Source organism: Miniopterus natalensis, chromosome 10 (assembly GCF_054644295.1).
Source record: "Miniopterus natalensis isolate mMinNat1 chromosome 10, mMinNat1.hap1, whole genome shotgun sequence".
In the NCBI taxonomy this organism is placed as follows: Eukaryota; Metazoa; Chordata; class Mammalia; order Chiroptera; family Miniopteridae; genus Miniopterus; species Miniopterus natalensis.
The window spans coordinates 1,111,341-1,131,293 of record NC_142090.1 but is presented as its reverse complement, the minus strand read 5'-3'; the positions used below and the strand labels follow the sequence as shown (position 1 = coordinate 1,131,293).

Below are 19,953 nucleotides of genomic sequence, written 5' to 3'. Positions count from 1 at the left end.
GATCCCATTGAGCAATCAAGATGCAAACTCAGCCACAGCTCTTCCTGCTACTGCCACGGCCCCCACCACTGCCCCTGCTATTGCCCCCTGGCCTCAGGGCTGGTGGTCCTGCATCTGCACCCTCTCTCTCCAACCTGCTGCCCACATCTCAGTGCAAATGTGATCTTTCTAAAATGCAAATCGGACCCTGTCACTCAGTCACAGCCGGGAAACAGACGGCAGATCAACAACACATAACCGTCCAATCTCCTGAGTGCCACTCCCACCACCGAGGTGCCCTACATGTGAACCTGTACAGCGGGCCCTGCCCCTCCTTCTGTGGCTTCGGGAGTGCCCAAGGTAACTACAGGGACAGAAAACAGTCTTCATGATTCGACAGCAGAGAGCACGCTGGCAACGGACGTTCTGTGGCAACAGAAACACCCCATTCCAGCCACGCACTGGCTGAGCCCTGAGACCATGGCTCCTGTGGCTGAGGAACTGATCTTTCACTTCATTTCATGTTAATTATTCTATGTTTGGTCAGTCCCACGTGCTTGGTGGTGACCATGTTGGTCAGAGTGGACTATAAAAAGCCTGCTTCTAACAAAATCTCATAAAATACCCAGTGTTCTCAAGTACTTTCTGGTCATTTTTCTAAATTTAATCTTGATATAAAATTCTTTGGCAAACAGTTTGCTTAAAGGAACCTCCTCACTTAACAAGCTATAGCTCTACTTAGAGTTTTAAGTAGAATTTATGTTAAAAAGAGGGACTCTACTAAATTCAAAAACTACCCCCTTCTGTTTATATTAAGAAAAAGTATATTCTCTCCTCGAGAAAAATTGATAGTATTTAAAATGCAACCTAAGGATAAACTTATCTGAAAGTGACACCAGAGTTAAATATCCACATACTTGTCCACACATACTTACAAACTAAGCCCCCCCAAAAAACCCTGTATGTGTTAGAAAAACTTGTATGTAAACAACAGTCTTTCTAAAAAGAAACAAGCTATATAACTCCAGGGGGGCTTTTGCTGTTACAGACATATGGATAATACCAAGAAGAAAGGTCTAAAATGTATATTCACAGGCTTAAGTGGTCAAATAAGAAACACTTAACCAAAAAAAAACAAAAACCCTCTGCAGGCAAATCATATAAACACTTCAAAAATTTCCTTCAAATTGATTAATATTCCTTTTGAAAGACAGTAATAACTCACAGAAGGAAACCTGTCCGTTTTCAGCTATCAACCTACATTTAAAACAAGTAAATGAGAATCTACAGTTACAGAAAAGCTGCCACTGAGCAGGCTGTCCGTCCCCGTTGCTAAAAGGGATCGTGCGGTTTAGGAATGCTGACGGTAACTGCAGTGAGAAATGACTGTTATACTGACTTAATCCACTGGGAGGCTGGGACAGTTACATTTTCCTTTTGTTAATTTTATTCTCTTTGTGGTCAAATGAGACAAAATCAGCTCAACTGGAAATCAACTGTCACATGTATGAGCTGTAGCTAAACTAACAGAAAAACATAAACTGGCTCATTATATGCAATGCACATTTTTACCTTCAACAATTTCAGGACAGAGAGAAAGGAGTGATGGGACTACAGATAACCAGAAACTCCGTCTGTTAATTCAGCTCCAACTGGCTCCCTGACGTACCCAAAACCCGGCAACTGTTACCAGTGCCCTACTTGAGACCATAAAAATATCACAAAGCCTCCAGAACATGGGCTTTACGGCACGTAGAGTGCGAGGTTTTTAAACTTTTGTATGTGGATCTGTCTGCAAAGGAGTGAAGAGCATTGGGAGAGCTTTTATCGCCACCATTAATCACCAGCAGAACGGCATATAAGCAAAAAATATGCCCACTGCTCATCTTTCCATTAAGAGTCGGGATCGGGAGCAAGGAGGCCCCAAGGGGAAGGCTCCTATCTACTCCATCCTGACGTGCATGGAGCTAAATGATGGCCAGATGTCAGAGTCACTCCCTGAAACATCCTGCATATGACAGAGTGGCAAAGCTGTCAGAGGAAGGAGGTTCCACTGTTTACCTAAAAAGCAAGAGTCTCCTGAATATAAGGTCACAGAACTAGAAGAACTGTCCTAACCATCAACAGTTGTACCCCCTACACAACAGTGAACGCTTCACCTACGTCACCTATCACTAGGACTCCACGAACTTCATAACATTTTTATCCCCAGTCTGAACACTCACCCTGACCCCTCCCACAAAACCATAAACCCAAGTTTCTGTAATGAAACTCCATCCCTTTTATTACAATCATAGTGCAACAAGCACTCAGTGTACCAGTAAAAAGCACGCTCGAAACAAAGTACTGTGTGCCAGTGAGATACCACACAACAATAAAAGTAAGCTGCATAGTTAATTACACTGGTTCTGTACCATTACTTTGGAAATCACAACTATCTCAACATTGGAACAGATTAAATTAGATTAAATAAGCCAGTAAAGATTAAATACATGTAGAATCATAAATTTCTTTCTGGATTTAAACAAGTGCTGAATGTGCAAAGCGAAAACACTAAAACCACTGTAACTGCTTCTTGAGATTTTCATGCTGGTCAATCACACATTTAATTGCTCTGTGCCGAACATCAATAAAGTAAAAACTACAACCTACTTACAAAAGCTCCAACAATACGCTGATATGTTTCTATGGTGATGAACATTTAAACAAGATTTTGCCTGGACAGCTTGACCCCTCAGAAGGTGTGTAAACACCACTTTATATACTATGTCTCCACCCACCAGGAAAGCCTGGGAAAAATTTCTATGTTCACAGGACATTTAAAATAAATATCAAGCCATTGTTTTCACTGAACAAAAAGGGTCTCTTAGTAACATGAAGACTGGGTTTGCTCAGCATGACACGCAGATGCAGCAAATGCACATGCAGTCATCTGGGAAGATGGATAGGAGCTCTAATAAAGGACAGAGAATAAAGGCAGGTACGAATCATCGTCAGCCACGAGGAACTTCACAGGAGCACCTCCGGACAGCCAAACCTTTCCCCCTTTGCTTTCAAAGGCATCATAAAAGTAGGGTACCCAGAATTTTGGTCCCAAGTCAAAAAAAAAAGAGCTTTATAGAAAGCTTCGTCAAATTTTATAGTAAAATGTTTTTTAATACTAATATTTTCTGCCGCTGTTATATACATATTCATTTAATATAGTCTATACAGGTAGAATAATTAAAGCGAGGAGGCGCTCAAGTTACTAAAACTTGACAGAAAATACTTCAGGCTAAGTTAAAATAAAAACACCAACATCACTACTTCATTGAACAAAGATGGGCACTGTATCCAAATTCACAGGAAGAAGTTTTTCATGATATTAGCCAAATAAAAACCCTCGATTGTAGGTAAATTAATACAGCAAGTTTCCAACATGTAAATGAAAGAACTGAATTGTATAAAGACTGCTGGGACTTTATACAAAAATCTGAAACAGCCCTGGCCAGTGTTGCTCGGTGGTTAGAGCATTAGCCTGCACACTAGAGGGTCCTGGGTTCGGTTCCAGTCAAGGAAAGGCACATAATCTGGGTTGCAGGTTCTCCCCGCCCCCTCATCAGGGCCCACACAGGAGGCAATCAATCAATGTGACTCTCTCACATTGATGTTTGTCTCTCCCTCCCTCCCTTCTACTCTCTCTGAAAAGCAATGGAAAAAGAAGTATCCTCAAGTGAGAATTAAAAAACAAAACAAAAAAATCTGAAACATGCCATGGCAGGTCTTGCTCAGTGGTTAGAGCATCAGGCCATGGACCAAAGGGTCATGGGTTCTATTCCTGGTCAAGGGCACATACCTGGGTTGCAGGTTCTCCCCGCCTCGGTTGGGGCACGTGCAGGAGGCAACCAGTAGATCTCTCTCTCACATCCAAGTTTCTCTCCCCACCCCGTCTCTCCCCCTCCCTTCCACTCTCTCTCAGAAATAAGACACAAAAGACAAACGGACCTGGAAGTAGGGAGCAGGGAAAATGCTTAAAACACACTTCAGACAAACCTACCATTTTAGTAACAATCAAACAACATACACAAAGGATTCTACTAGAACATTAATTTTCCATAACAGCAAGACCATCCTGAGGCCAGAGGCTCAGTCCTACAGGCACTTCTAACCCAGGAGGCTGTCGCAGCTGCCACCTTACTGCTCGTCCCACAACCCAGGCACAAGCTCCAATGAGACAGCAGCAGGAGGACCTCTGGGGTTAGTACCCATCACACTGCTACAGCCAAGCATACAGGATATTAGGGAGCAAAAGAATACACAGCAATGCCACACGACAATTTAGGTAATAGTGTCACACTGCTTATGTGGTGAAGGCATTTATACAGAAAGCACTAGGAGCTGCAAAGTACCACTGGAGAACACGCGCGCGCACACGCGCTCACGAGCACACACGCGCGTGCAGCTTACAGCCAGACCCTGCCCTCCAGCCCATCTCCCCAACCTCCACACTCCCTCCCATGCTCAACAACAGCCACTTGTGGGGTGGGCGGGTGGGAACACATGTATGAGTACCCCATAGTTTTCCACTGAAGACCAGGAAATTGGCATTTTGGTTTTACCCATCAGCCTCTGTTTGGGTAATGGGAGCCCATCACCAAAATAATTTGAGAACAGATATTTTCACCATATAAAGAAATTGGTAAACACAGAAATATCTACCCATTTATTTAGGTCTTCTTTAACATCCCTCAGTAAGATTTTTGTTTCCATATATTATTTCCATAAAGGTTTTACATATCATTTGCTGGATATATTTCAACATACCTTAGGCTATCTCGCTATTATAAAAGGTATGTTTAATAGATTTTTTTTGTTGCTGTTATTTATTGATTTTCTATATTAATTCTATGTCCACCTTCCTTGCTACATTTTTTAATTTGAATTAATAATTTATCTTTAGGTTCTACGGATTTTCAAAAGGCAATACCCCCTGTGAATAGTGAACACTGCTTGTTTCCATTTCCCGTCCCTTCTCTGACTCCACCGGGGTCAACCACAGCCATGGTGGTGATTACAAATAAAAATATCTATGGTGACTCCCAAATTTTAAAGTAAACACTTGAATGTTTCTCCATGAAGCACAGTGTCACCTGCAGGCTCGGGGGGGGGGGGGGGGGGGCCTCGTCAGGTGAGCTGGTTACTGACCTCACTGAGCGTGCCCCGGCCCCCTCGGAGGCGCTCACTTGATTTTATTCCCATTCACTGTCCCCACGTGAATGCCAGCCCCTGGTTTTCTATGTTACACCAACTGGAACACCTGAACTACGCTGCCCAGTGAGGATCTTTTGTGCACATGGCTGGACTCAACTTCATGTCTTCAGATCCCCAGTGTTCGTGAAGAACAGCCCACCACGTGCCTTTCTCACACCACCCATCTGTTCTCAGGATCAAGATTACACTAGTCCCATGAAACAGAGCTGTGAGTGCTCCCTCTCCATGTCTCTGGACAAATCTGCATGGAACTGGAGTTCTCTGTTCCCTGACGTCTGGTAGAAGTGTCCAGGAAACTATCTGTACCTGATTTTCTTTCTATCAGAACAAGCCTGTAGAACTTTCCTTTCTGGCAATACTGAGGATGAGACGGCCTTGCTTCCTTCTGCCAAAATACACCTGGAATGCTGGATGGAATATTTTAAATCCCCCTGAAATCTGCTGCTTGTCTACTAACTCTGAGCCTGCTGCATTGGGTACCCCTCGCAGTGCTGGCTTCTCCCAGACACCTGCTTGTTCTCAGAGTGCCTCTCATCTTTACATGTAAGAGCTGTTGTCCGGTGTGTTCTCTGTAATCTCCTGCCTCTCAGGACAGTGGATCTAGTCTGGGGTGAGGTGTCTCAATGGCTCCCACCCTCGTGGACACCTGTGAGTGCTGACCTGACTCTCACACCAGGACCCACCTTCCCTGCTTCCACCAAAGCAAGTGTCTGCTGCTGCCACTGTGGCCCCCCAGCATCTGGTTCTCTCTTGGCTCACACCCTTCAGTAGCTCAGCCACAGGTTTCAGTTTTTGTTAAAACCACATCAGAGGAAAAGCTGAAGAATCCAGATATACTTAGACAATTAGAAATGCTAAAATCAATTTGCCAATAGATGCAAAACTGGATAATATCCGATAGGACAAATGAAATGTTGGGGGCTATCTCGTGTACAGGGAGGACACTGATGACATCTCTGTCAGACAGAACTCATCTGTATAGCCCTGGGTCTCCTACAGGCAGGCCATCTCTCTCCCAGAGGAGACATAAAACAGCTGAGTCAGCAGGAAAACAGCTCAAGCAGCTTGGGCCCCACTGCACAAAGCCCAGGACCCCAGACAGAGCACCCAGGATCCCAAACACAGCGCCGAGGACCCAAGGCAGAGCACCAAGGACCCCAGACAGAGCACCCAGCAAGAGTCTCCCGTGCTCATTCCCAAGTTTTGGACAACTTCCCTGCACCAGGAAGTTTATGTATATGAATTGTTAAAGCAGGGGCATAAACCACATGTACACACTAATCATGATACACAGTAATCCAAGCACAGGTACTGGCAGGTAATTTGGAATGATATAAAATACAATGTGGGGTTAACTGGCTTTCTCTAAAATTGTTTCAATCAAAATTAAAATATTAATGAAAACCCAACAGAAGTAAAGATACACAGGAAAATCGGCCCAAAGCAGCAGCCTCACCCGTATGCCCCACAGAGCTATGTCAGACACAGCAAGCCAAACGTGAAGGGTCCCGGGGGCAGATGAGTCGGAAGGACTCAGACACATACAGAAATCACCTTGGAATCTCAGGAGGGAATTTCTGACCACGAGACTGGGAAAGCTCTTCTTGAAACAACATTAAGGCCGTGAGGAGCCCAAGCAGCTCCAAGGCTTATAATAAGCAGAGGCCCCAGGAAGAGATGGGCCCCACCCTGCTGACAAAATCAGAGCAGACTCCAGCAGGGACCACAAAGCCTCCCAGGTCTGGAAAACAGGTCAAAAAGGCCCAAAACTGACAAATAACTGAGTTACTACTAGTCCCAGGTGAAGGGCCACTAAGACTAACAGGTAGGGAGAAAGAACAAGCGCGGATGTCAGCACAAGTGGGAGCCGTAAAGTGACAGACCAGGTTTAAGCTATGCCCTGGCCAACATTGCAGAGACCAGAAGACTAACACTGTGACATGCTGAATAAATGAATTTATAGACGAATAAATATGAGCTTAAATGCCAAATAAATGTAAGACTTTAACAATCCAAACGCCAGCCTCTTGAGTGAGCCCTTGTCCTAACTACAGGTCTGCGGTGTGGATCTTAATTATGGAAAAGCTCTCTAGTCAGCATTAAACCTGACATTTAATTTTACTTTCAAATAAAGTTATTTCTAACCAAAGGTATTGGATAGTTTTCAATTCCCACCAAAAAAATGTTTAGAAAAGAGATTCTAATTGACAATGACTCTTTCATTAAACTGTTTCATGAATATTGGAAGTATTAGGGCCAGTTTAGTTAAAAGTACAATTACTTTAAAATCTGACCTGGTGATTTTTTATTTCCTCCCTACCAAAACCTTTCCTCGTTTAACAAAGAGCCCTGGATCATGAGACATTTGCTGGTAATTTAATCATCATATAAAATAAAGTTTGGAGTTCAGCTCCCTATTAAACATAATGCCCATGTTTACAGCCTGTGCTGGTGCCGCTCTAAGTTCTTACATCTCTTTGCTACCATAAGAAGGGACCCACACACACCTTCCTGGTGCTGCGGTACCAACTTTCACAGCTGACACACCTGAGCCCCTAACAGTCAGGGCTCTGTTACCCTGCAGTGGGTACTTTGCACGCAGATCAGGTGAGGCAACCATGCCCCTCAGCAACCTGACATTGAGGTGAGACCTGCCGGCCCGTTTCACAGATGTAGAAACCATGGGACACACCTGAGTCAGTAAGAAGAGGCGTCAGGACTTAGGTCCAGGTCTCCTGAAAGCCACAGCTCAGGACTTTGCCGCTACACTACTATGCAAATAAAGAGACAGTCTGGCTTCAAGGTGGAATCTCCCGGTTTTGATAACTGGAGAGGGTGGGAGTGCTATATAACTGTCCAATTCAGTGTGTCAGACCATGGCCAAGCACAGGGACCGCGTGGTGTAAAAACACAGCTGCTACCCAACAAAACAGACAAGTCACTGAGGTTGTTACTCCCTCCCTCAACGTCCAACTGTACTGAGAAGAGTGGCAAAATTAATGTCTTGATTCTTAGTTTAAAACCTTTATAAACTCAAATAATTTTTAAATGAAACAAGTGTACTCTTCTCCTCACAATGATACTTTTCTGTCCCCATCCGCATTTTACTGCTATAACCATGCCTTCTACAGCAGTGTAACGATTGCAAAAGGAAGCCAAGTGTAACAACACCAGCAGAATCAAATATTCTTAAAGTTATCATTCTTGTCCATGTTGTTTCTCTGGGAAAAAACAGTCCTCCCCACTGGGGGAGGGCAGAGGAATTCTATTAATAAATTATGGAATGATTTTTTTCTCGAAGGTGTTGGGAAAATCAAATTAACACATAACGATAGTTAGTGAGATATGACTCCATTTTCCGTAATAAACCCAGAGATCAAAACGCGACCCTGGGTGCATGTCCTTGAAAGGCTCCCAGCAGGAGCTTTCCTTTCTGTACGGATTTCCTCTCACCCGCAGAAGCCAGCCAAATATGCACTGTGCCACTAACACTAAGCAGCACTTCCTTAATCACTCATTTCCAACAATTTATGGATGATCAGTGGCAAAAACGAGCAAAAATAATGAAAGCGCACAATGAAAGCTGCCCGCGCCCGTGCGGACTTCCTACTCGTTTCTGCTGCGTCTCCTGAGGACGGAGGCCTGATCCAAATTAGCCACTCGGGGGAAGGAGTCATCTGGCCATAAAATACAGTACAGGGTCACTTTTATGTAAGTTTGCCAAAAGGGACATAAACCAGGACAATTTCAAACTGTGACACAGGATAGAGGCATATTAAAGCGACCTCTGGCCCTCGTGCACGGCTGTCATGGCGCTCGCTTTATGGACTTCCAGCTCGGCACCCAGCCCTGCGCTCCACCTGGCCAGTCCAATTAATTAAGAGAGGAAGTCCCCCCAAATTCTGTACTTTCTGCTTTTATTATCAAGCGCTCCGTTTGAAGTTACAGGAGTTAACCTCTTAATCCCACAGACCGCGCGCTCTGCTCTGGACATCGGGGGATGTCTGTGAGGCCTGGAAATTGGTCAGGATGTTGCTGTCACTTATGTTAAGTTTTATGCTATGACTTCAAATCAAAGTTGGGCATTAAGGTGAGGTATCGTGTAAAGTTACTCCCACAAACATCTTTGGTTTTGAATTCATCTGTCATTCATGAGGGTTTTTTTCACTTTCATTAAGTTTTTGAATTTTTCTGTACTAACATTTTAATTCAAAGTAAGATGTTAAAATACGATATAAAACAAATACATTCCTCACTCCCACTCAAACCCTGGCCGGAGGGTCAGGAGGGTCAACCTTCAGGGTTCCTTATGCGAAGGGAAAACACCTCGGACATCGGACATCACCCAGGTGATCGTGAGGTCTCCCTGAGGTGCAGTGGCAGAGAAAACAGCACAGTTATCTGCAGGGGACAGGGAAATGTACTCTCAACTCAAGACCCTCACACTCAGTATATGTCTGAGTGACCGAGATAAAAATTGCAGAGAAAGAGTCTCTCCCACAAAACAAACAAAAACCAGCAGAATACAACCTTCTTATCAGAGTTGAAACTTAAGATGTGGGTATGGGGTCAGGTTCAAACACTCATGAACATACGATGCATGTAGGTGACAGAGAAACCATCTAAATTTGATAAACATTACACTTCTAACAATAAGTTAGAGGTCCAAGATAAAAGTTGCCTTCTCACTGAAAAAATTGCTTTATCAAAACCACTTACATTCTCCTGCCCTTGAGAATTATAAAGAGCAGGAACGGCAAGGAGATGGCCACTAAAACAGAAACATACGCCATGTAGGAGAAAGAAGAAAGGCTATTCCAGGCCCTTAAAAGGACATGGCGAGCCCCCCAGGCCTAAAATGTCCTGTTTGAATTAACATAGTGGTTTAATTAAAAACTAAGTAGAGAATTCTGCTTAATTTGATTTTCAATTCAAGCTCTGCATCCGCCCGTGGCGAGTGGCCAATTTCCGCGTCTCGGCACAATCTGCGAGGGCTGTTTTAAAATCGATCGCCCAGGGGAATCCATGGGAGGACGGCAGGGCCATGTGCCGCTCGCTTGGGGACTCCACCAGACAGAGACACAGTAAAACAGCACCAGGAGGGTGGCCTCGGAGCATAAAGTGACTTTAACTCAACCGTGTTACAGGTTCGTCATTACTCAAATTACTGCGCTGGATCTACCAATTAGAGGTGTTTCCTAAGCTCTCTCCAGCATCGCTGAGAACTGATGTGTCAAACGTCACCAGTGAGCACAGGGCTTCAAAGGAACACACAGAAACGCAAACATTGCCAGCCAGCTGTGTGGACACGATACAGTTCCATGAAGCGGAGCTGGTGGCTGTGACACAAGCTACAACGGACGCTGTGTAAGGAACGACAGAGCTTCACATCACATGAACCCTGTACAGTCACACCGCTGACCTTACACTATAGAAAAGTGTGACCAGAAGGATCCCAAGTCCTGCAAAGAGTCACACCTCCCTGTACAATGCTGACAGCCCTCGAAACTTTCGTGTAACTGATTTAAAACTGAAAGACTATAAATATTTTAAATAACATGTCGGGATCACCTTAATTTTGAAGCTTACAAACATTTCTAACGAGGCTTGGAAGCCCACCTTCCAGCAGCTCTGATTTGGCTTCAGTCTGTCTGTTATTCCAAAGTGGGAATCGTGATTTCAAACCTAAAGCCGCCAGAGCTGTGGAACAATGAGGAGCTGACTGTGCACATGACTCTCGGTGACCCAGACACCACAGGCATCCTCTAGAGCACGTACCAGTCAAATGCCCAGCTCTAGGAAGATGGCAGTGACAGCTCACACTCGCTGGGCCAGGTCCCAGCTGCGGGCTTGGCCTTCCCTGAGACCTCCTCTCATTCGATCCTGTATGGTCACTGCGCGCGCCCGCCCACCGCAGCCTGGTTCTCTCTCCCGGTGCCCCTTCCCAGCGCTCACATCCTCCCCACAACCCCCAGGCCACAGCCCATCACCCTCCTCCCCTTATCAGCACTAAGGACCAAGCTCTTTACTTTGGTTCCTACACCCCCATTCATCCCACAACTACCCAAGTCCAATCAACGGTGACCATTCTGAGTGTGGCCATCTCCCCCTTTTTAAATTCCTGGCAGTTTGGGAATTAATGGGGGGTCAAACCCTACAGTCAGTCACTCACCGCGTCAGTCCCCTTTGCGGTCCCAAAGTGGAACAGGTGGGCCAGAGGGATTTTGACAAGAGCAATAGAGTGAAAGATGCACTTCAAAAAGAAAGTTCTTTCAATCATGTAGAGATCAGGAATGAAAAGTTTACAGGAAAGAATGCTGTACAATTGTGGGTGCAAGATATATATAACCACCTTCTTGCAATCCTCCTCACGCTGATTTTCCCTTTGACCACAAGAATAGTGACATGTCAGTTTTTGTGTTGTGTGTTTTTTTTAAATTCTAAAGATAGTTGCTAGGTCTGCTCCAATAAATCAGACCAAGTCCCTTTCTAATTGGTTAGTTCACAAGAAGGGGAAATAATTCGGAGGCGAGGGGTTTGTCTATGTTGCACACTTTTTTAAATAATCTAGTTAACCCATAACTAGACTTTTATTGTTTTGTCTTTTTAATCCTTGCCCCAAGGATATTTTTTCCATTAGGGAAAGGGGGGGGGGGGGGGGCTGGAGAGAGACAGAGAGACAGAGACATGGAAGTGAAAGAGACACATCAACTGGTTGTCTCCCGAATGAGCCCCAACCAGGGCTGGGGATCTAACCTGCAACCCAGGTACATGCCCTTGGCCGGAATTGAACCTGGGACCCTTCAATCTGTGGGCCGACGCTCTGACCACTGAGCAAAACTGGCCAGGGCTAATCACCACACTTTAATAAAAAAACATAAGTTAGGCAGATACACCCATGAGACCAAGTGTGGAAATATATTTAACGCTTAGCTCTCCCAGCTGTTTTCTGCACATGGTCAGATTCACATGTGACAGAGACAGGAAGAGAGAGCACCGTATATTCAAAGCAAACACGGACACAGTGACTGTAGGGACATGTGCCCAAGCGCTGGTGACAAGTGTGACAAGGGCCAGGCTGTGAGACATGTTGGTATGGTGGCGCCTCCACAACACTGCATTTTACTTTTCCTTGATGCCATGTCTCCACTCTGACATGTGTGCTTATCCCAAAACATACTTAAATAAAACATAGATACAAAATCCTTTTCAGAAATGCTGTGCCCACTCCCTGCCATCTATGGATAAGATCCCAACGACCAGTGGAGGACTCAGGCAGCTCACCTTTCACCAGCTGTTACCAAGGTTCAGGGAAGCCCACGCCCTGCTCCCCCCTTCTCCCCCCCTCCTCCCCCTGCTCCTCTGTGGGGTCCCAGCTCCAAGCAGTCAGCCTTTGTCCAGGACCTGGGAAACCAGGACCTGCTCTCCTCTGCACCTCCATGCAGCCTGCGGTCTACAAGCACGTCTCTCCACGTGTGCCCATCTGCCTCTAATTCTCCCTGACACCCTTCCAGGCTCGAGACCTATCTTTCCATTTCTGTCCCCAGCAGGCTCCTATAACAGCATGGTAATTACTACTTAGTACCTGCTTAAACTGTCAGATGAATGAATATCCACCAAAAGGCTCCTAAATTCTACCAATGGCCATATTTCCTCTCGATGCTCATTCTTCCTGGTCCTGAACATCCTAGTTTACATGCCGTTCTAGCAACCCTGTGGTGGTCCAGGAGACCACTCTGCCCCAGTCCTCATGCCAACCACGCTCCAGAGGCATCCCCGCTGCTCCCCTCTCCAGCATTCACCCCACAGCCTGTTCTCCATCCCACTGTCCCCACTGTCTCCCCACCTGAGGGCCTTCACTGTGTTCTCCACAGCGCTGACGTGAGAGCAATACAAACACCCTGGAAGCTCAGGAGCAACCCCTGGGTTTGGCACTAGTTCTGCAACTGCAGGTATGTGGTTCTTGGGCAATTTAGTAACATTCAATGTCACTGGACCTCAGACATCTCCTTATAAAAGGAGGGCTTGAACTAACTCCCTCTCAGCAACAACACTTCTTAGAACTTCTTCAAGAAATTATGAACAGGGTGCTTTTCAAACTGAAACTGTAATTTTTCACATTACACAGATGACTTAAATACATCATAATAAAAACAATTCCAATATATGACAGCCAGTTTTCTAGACGTCAGGTGTGACTGCCCAGCACAGCCATCCACTCTGATCCCAGTGCAACAGCTAAGCGTGAGACCTACTCAAAGCTGTGAGCTTCAGACTGAGTGAAAGAAGGTCTGGAAACCAGATAGGCGGGTCCACCGACACCACTTTAGTCCACAGACACTCTAGGTCTGCACCTCCTATGGGGCACTCAGAGGTCAAAGATAGCCTTGACCCTGTGGACACACAGAGCCATTCCATAAGCAATGTTACTAAGTGCACTGTTAATATTACTAATGACATTAACAAGATGTTGTTATTAAACTTTTATAGTCCATCAAATGGTTGTTTAAACCAATATATTATAGTTCAGCATGAATGATATTTACTTCTCCATTTAACGAATTTAATTCCCAGACACGGCCCACTCACCTTTTTCAGACCAGCAAAACCTTCTGATTCCAGGAAGAAGAAGGCAAAGGGCATCAGGACAAACAAGCAAAGGTTGGAGAAGAGGGAAGCGAGGTTCCACAGACCTAGAGGGGGCACACGGAGACAGGTTAGATCCCGACAGGCCTCACCAGAGAAGTGACCACACTAGGCTGTGCTATGAGTCAGAGAGCTGTGCTTTTCAACAGTAAAAATAAACTTGGAGTGGCCTAACAAACCACCTAACCTTAGAAATCAGGAAGTAATTACCTATTTAAAGTTTGTGCAACTTTGTTACATGTACCTACTGGTAAAAAACAATATAGAAATTAATTTTTCCTTGTGCCGTTAAATAAATTCACTAAAGATATGACATATTCAGACACCCAAAGAAACAGCCTCTTTAGACATATGGGCCCCTGAATATTTAAATTAGAGCCACTAGCATTATTGAGCACTTAATAAATGCCAGATACTCTACTAAACATTTTACATGCATAATCTCATTTCATTTAAGCCTCATAAAAACCCTAAATGTAATAATTAGCATTTATTGAGCCCTTTATGTGCCAAGCACTATTCTAAGTGATTTACAGATATGATGCAAACGCATTTACTCGTCACAGCGGCCGCCCAACAAGACTGCAGCAGAGGCCAGTCACACAACAGGCTGAGGGTGCACAGCCAGCCCACGACAGAGCCAACTCCTGGGATTTTTCTTTTTTAATATGTTTTTATTGATTTCAGAGAGAGGAAGGGAGAAGGAGAGGGAGAGAGAGAGAAACATCAATGATGAGAGACTCACATTGATCAGCTGCCTCCTGCACGCCCCCTTACTGGGGATCGAGCCCATAACTGGACATGTGCCCTGACCAGGAATCGAACTGTGACGTCCTGGTTCATGGATCGATGCTCAACCACTGAGCCATGCCAGCTGGGCAACTCCTGGGATTTTTAAAAAGCACCACATCACAGACGTTTCAGTGAGCAATCCCAAGTGGGAAAGAAAAGGGGACGAGGCAGGCAAGCTCACATAAGCTTCTCCCTCTCCTGCATATTCCTCGCTCTTTTAGAAAACCACAGAAAAAAGCAACTAGGAATAGATTGGAAAAAGAGAACTTCAGGCATGTCCCTGGGACAGTACCTGGCCTAACATCTCCTACTTTTTAAAGGTAAAACACTAAAATTTAAAACTGATTTTCAAAACAATGGCTATAATCTTTATAAAATTTATGAAATCCAGAGTCAAAGATAAAAATTATGCTATGATTAGAATTCAGTGTTTTTGAAGTGGGCAGCTCCTGTTATCACTGTGCCCTGTTTCCAAGAAGTGGGGGGCCGGGCTCTGGAGACACAGCAGCGAGCGCGCAAAACACAAGGCTCTGCGCTTGCAGCTCCCGCTCCAGGCTCTGCCCGTGAGCTCTCAGGAGCCAACTCCGTGGTTACAAATTAACATCCGTGTCTCCTAACTGCCCCAACCCTTTCAGAACAGCAAAGAGTACAAAGAGCCGATGTGGGACCTGTGCAGGTCACCTAGAGAGACTGACTCCTCTAGTAGATAAGACGGCGGATGTAACAAAATCAACTTACAGTTTCTTATTCAAAAATGTAGGCAGATTTGATGAAAACAACATTATACTTATCTTAGCAGGAAATAAAATGTTTTGCAAAACGTTTTAGAAAACATCTTACATCTTTCAGTGGAAAAACTTTAATTTGAACTTTTTAAAATAAAAATTGTTCTTAAGTTCTTTTCTACTTCCCAGACCTTCGACATCTAACCCTTCTCTTTACCCAAAGGGGTCATGAGGACAGTCCATTGTTTTACTGTGTTAATAACCAGAAGAGCTCACAGGCACCACTGGAGTCTCAGAGACACTGGGTTCCAGCCCACCTGCATTTCCACGTGACAGCCCTGCTGAGCCACAGGTTCTTAGCTACAAACGAGGCGAGGACCCTGATTACAGGTGGAGTAGGGAACTAAGTGAAATAATGCATGTAGGACAGTTAGCACAACACCTGTCACAAAAAAGCACTCAGTGACTTTTGCTCTTAGTAACAGTCCTAGCTCCAAAGGGGCTAACACAGCGGGATTAGTTCCTGCACCGAACTTTTTGAGTACTGTGTTCACTCTCCTATCTCCCTTCTGCCAGGTGTATCAGCTCGTGTTTTATGTCACCAGCAGTTTTCACGTGTCCAACAACAATCTCCCCCTCCCCCAAGAGGTGCCAGGTACAGGCACCATCCACACAAGTATGCCTAAGAGTCAACGTCCTTGATCAAAGCTGTGTCCTCCAGTCCAGTTCACAAGCTCCCATGCACATCTGTGGCCTCTACTTTGCTCAACAGCACTTTACCTCCACATGGCTTCCAAGAAGGCTACTTCCAGATATGAGGTACAGTTGTAATTAGTATTATCTAAATGACTGCGTAACACATAGTCATTCTTTGGGCTGGAGAACCATGACTGTAATACACTGCTTTGTTTAGGCACAGTGGAAAACAGGGAAATTCCAGTTTTAAACCATTTGTGTTAAAAAGATAAAATTTAGTGTATTCAATTTACACAAGAGAGTTTTAGTCCAATGACACATTTCACAATACTTCAGAAAACTATGAAAAACAATATCTACCACTTGTTCCTAACACGTCAGGCATGTTCAGGATGCTCTGGGGCATGATCCCGAATGCTTCCTGAGAAGGCAGGTCCTCCAGTTTACAGGCAGCCTTCAAGTTCAGATGTGCACCCTTGCCCACAGCTGAAAAACAGCAGCCACTCTCCCCAACGTGCTGCCACATTCTAGACAATACCAAGGCCTCCATTCCCTACACTCTTCGTCTTCTTCACAGATGCCTGCAACTCTATTGGAGTAGCTCTCTAGATCTGAGCTCCACAGGGCAGGCAACGCACCTCCACAACACTGGGTTTAGGGCTGGGAACTGTCCGAGCTGCAGAATGAACATGACGCTCCATACTCCAAATGTCAACAAGGAAACGCCCTCTCAGAAAGGCTCAGGGGCCATGCTAAGGAAGTAGATTGAGAATTAATTCTCGATTGTCAGTGCACAATGAAGGCAATCACAACACATATGAAAAGTAAAAATACTACCTTTAACCTATTTACCAAGTTATAATTAGCATAAACTACACACTCAAAGTATAATTTCATACATTTTGACATAAGCGCTCACCAGTGACAGGATCACTGTAATCCAGGTAATGAACACACCCACCTGTCTCCCCTCCCACTTCACAATCACTGCTGCCTGCCACCCCCCAGGCCTCCTCTGACGGCCACCAAGCCTGTGCTTCAGAGAAGACCGTATTTTCCAGGATTTTATACATGCGGTACATGTAATATGCACTCCTGGTTTTGTCTGGCTTCTGTCACCTCACACAGTAGAGATTTTTCAGCACTGTGACGTATATTAGTCGTTTGTCCCTTCATATGACTCAGACTGAATCCAGTCACTGGGTTGCAGCTGTTCACCTGCAAACCTGGGCTGTTCCCAGTGTGTGGCTCTCACCACAAAAGCCATTGTGAACACCCATGTCCAGGTCTTTATACAAACATGTGCTCTCATTTCTTTGGGTAAATTCAGGGGCGTGGAGTGGCTGGGTCACATGTAGGTGGATGTTTAACACTTTAAGAAACTGCTATTTTACAAAGCGGTCGTATATTTTCCAGCAGCACAGTTCAAATTTCACTTGAGTTTTACCAAAATATGGCATGAGCAGTCTTCTCAGTCTCTGCCATTCTAGTGAGTGAGTGGTGGTAGCCCATTATTGCGTTAGTGGGCATTTCCCCCATGAGTGAGTAAGGCTGTGAATGTCGTCTCATACACTCACCTGCCATGTGTTTACATGGCCTTTGGAGACATCTCTTCGGATCGGCTGCCCATTGTTCCCTGGGTTGTTTGTTCATTTGTCACGAGTGTGGCAAGTTCTTTACCTGCTCTGAATGCAAGTCCTATATCAGGGATGTGACCTGCAAGTATTTTCTGCCAGTCTGTGCAAGTTATCAAATTTTTTTTTTTTTTTACAGCTCATGCTTAATGGGTAATTCTTACCTGAGAAACTGTGGCCTGGCCCAGTATCACAGGCTTCCTCCTAAGTTTACTCTGCATGGGTGACAGTTCTAGAACTTACATCCAGATCCACAATCCTCTTGAACCGCTTTTTGCAGGTGATGCCAGGTATGGACTGAAGTTCATTTTTTGTCCATGATTATCCAACTGTTCTGACACCATTTGTGACAAACACCCTTTTTCCATCAAATCCCCTTTGCACCTTTGCTGAAAGTAAGTTGACAGTGCATGTGTGGATGCATCCCTGGACTCCATATCCTACTGGGCTGATGTATTTGTCTGCCTTTATGCTGATATGCATGGACTCAATTACTACGGCTTTAAAACTGTCTTTGAGTCAAGCACGAAGGCCTCCAGTTTTGCTCTCTTTGGAGGCTGTTTTGTCAACTCTAGTTCTTTGAATCTTAGATCTGCTTGCCAATTTCTACAAAAACAGGCCTGCTGGGATTCTGACTAGGATTGTGTTGAACCCACACATCAGTCTGGGGAGAAGTGACACCTGAACAGTACTGTCCTCTCCTCCATGAACACGCTGTATCTCTATTTATAGTGGTGCTCATTAATATTTCTCAGTGGTGTTTCATAGCATGCAGGCCCACATATCCCTCAGTGTTTCATATTTTTTATGTCATTGGTTCTCAAATCAACTTCCAATTTTTCATTGCCAGCATACAGAAATACGATTGAGTTTTGTATATTAATCTTGTATCCTGCAACCTTGCAAAATTATTGGTTCTAATAGCTTTTTTATAATAAACGCCATCAGAAGTTTTATATAAACAACCATATCATCTGTTAATAGTTTTCCTTTTTCCTTTCTAACCAGAATGTTCTTTTTTGAAAACCACCAGAACAATGCTGTACAGCAGTCGTGAGAGGAACCTCCCTGCCTCGCTCCTGACCCTGGGAGAAAAGCATCCCATCTTTCACCATTAAGTACAAGTTACCTGCAGGGTTTTCTCAGATGCTCTTTATTAGAATGAGGAAACTTCTTTTCACGCTGGCTGAGAGTTTTATCAGGAATGAACACTTGAATTTTGTCAGATGGTTTTTCTGCATATACAGTGATGACCATATGTCTTTTTTAGCATGTGAATATGATAAGTTATGTTCATTGATTTTTGTCAAAAGTCACGATCAATGATCCTTTTTCTATATTGTTACACTTGATTTCCTATAACTTAGGCTTCTATGTTCATGAGGGATATTGGTCTGTAGTTTTCATGGGATGTCTTCTGTCTGGCTGGCTTTGGCATCAGGGTGACACTGGCTTCAATGAGTTAGAAGTGTTCCCTCGTTTTAATTTTCTGAAAAAGTCTGTGTAAATGGGCATTATTTCTTCCTTAAATGTTTGTAGGACAGTGAAGCCCTCCTAGCCTAGAATTGTATTTATGAGAACGTTAGTAGCATTTCCACATCTGAGAGGGATTCAGAAATTAACCTGTATTACTCACCCCTGCATCTTCCAGGTTAATGCCTGGCACACAAAAGGCATCAAATAGGTATTTATAGATTTTTAAAGTTTTGTGCAGGTATGGATAATAAGTGAATTTTGCAGGAATGGAGCTTAATGGGCCCAGTGTAAGACAACTCATGAATGAGCCCTTCCCCACCCACCAAAAACCTGAAAAATTCTAAAGCCCGCCAGCAATTAGACCAGCAGCTCAAATTAGCTCCCAACCCTTTCCTTAAAGGAGTATCCTCATTAACTACACCAAAAAAAGTTTATACAACAAAAACCTGTATACGTGACATTAAAAATATATAAAAACAACCCAAAAATTGGCATAGAAAACAAACTGCAAAGAAATACACCAAACTATTAACAATGTGACCATAGTAAAATTATCGATTTGTTCTTCCTGCTTTTACATATTGTTTCCTTTAAGGCCATAAAGACCCTTAAAAACCACGAAACATATTAAAACCTCTTGTGAAACTAAACATCCTCCACGACCCAGCCCAGGGCCGAGGGCAGCCGGGCTGGTGGGGGCTGGGCCGGACGGCTCGCTGGTCCCGGGCTCCGGAGACCGCGCGACCACGCGGGGG

The 19,953-nt window shown here is 44.5% G+C and overlaps 1 protein-coding gene across 1 annotated transcript in view; it reads right to left on the bottom strand.

Annotated features, from left to right (window-relative positions):
* Positions 1-19,953, bottom strand: part of LMBR1 (limb development membrane protein 1) — a 78,070-nt gene that overhangs the window by 32,092 nt on the left and 26,025 nt on the right. Inside the window, exon 5 of the mRNA XM_087820904.1 lies at positions 13,819-13,922. Coding sequence (XP_087677030.1) covers positions 13,819-13,922 — 104 coding nt within the window. The remainder of the gene's footprint in view (positions 1-13,818; positions 13,923-19,953) is intronic.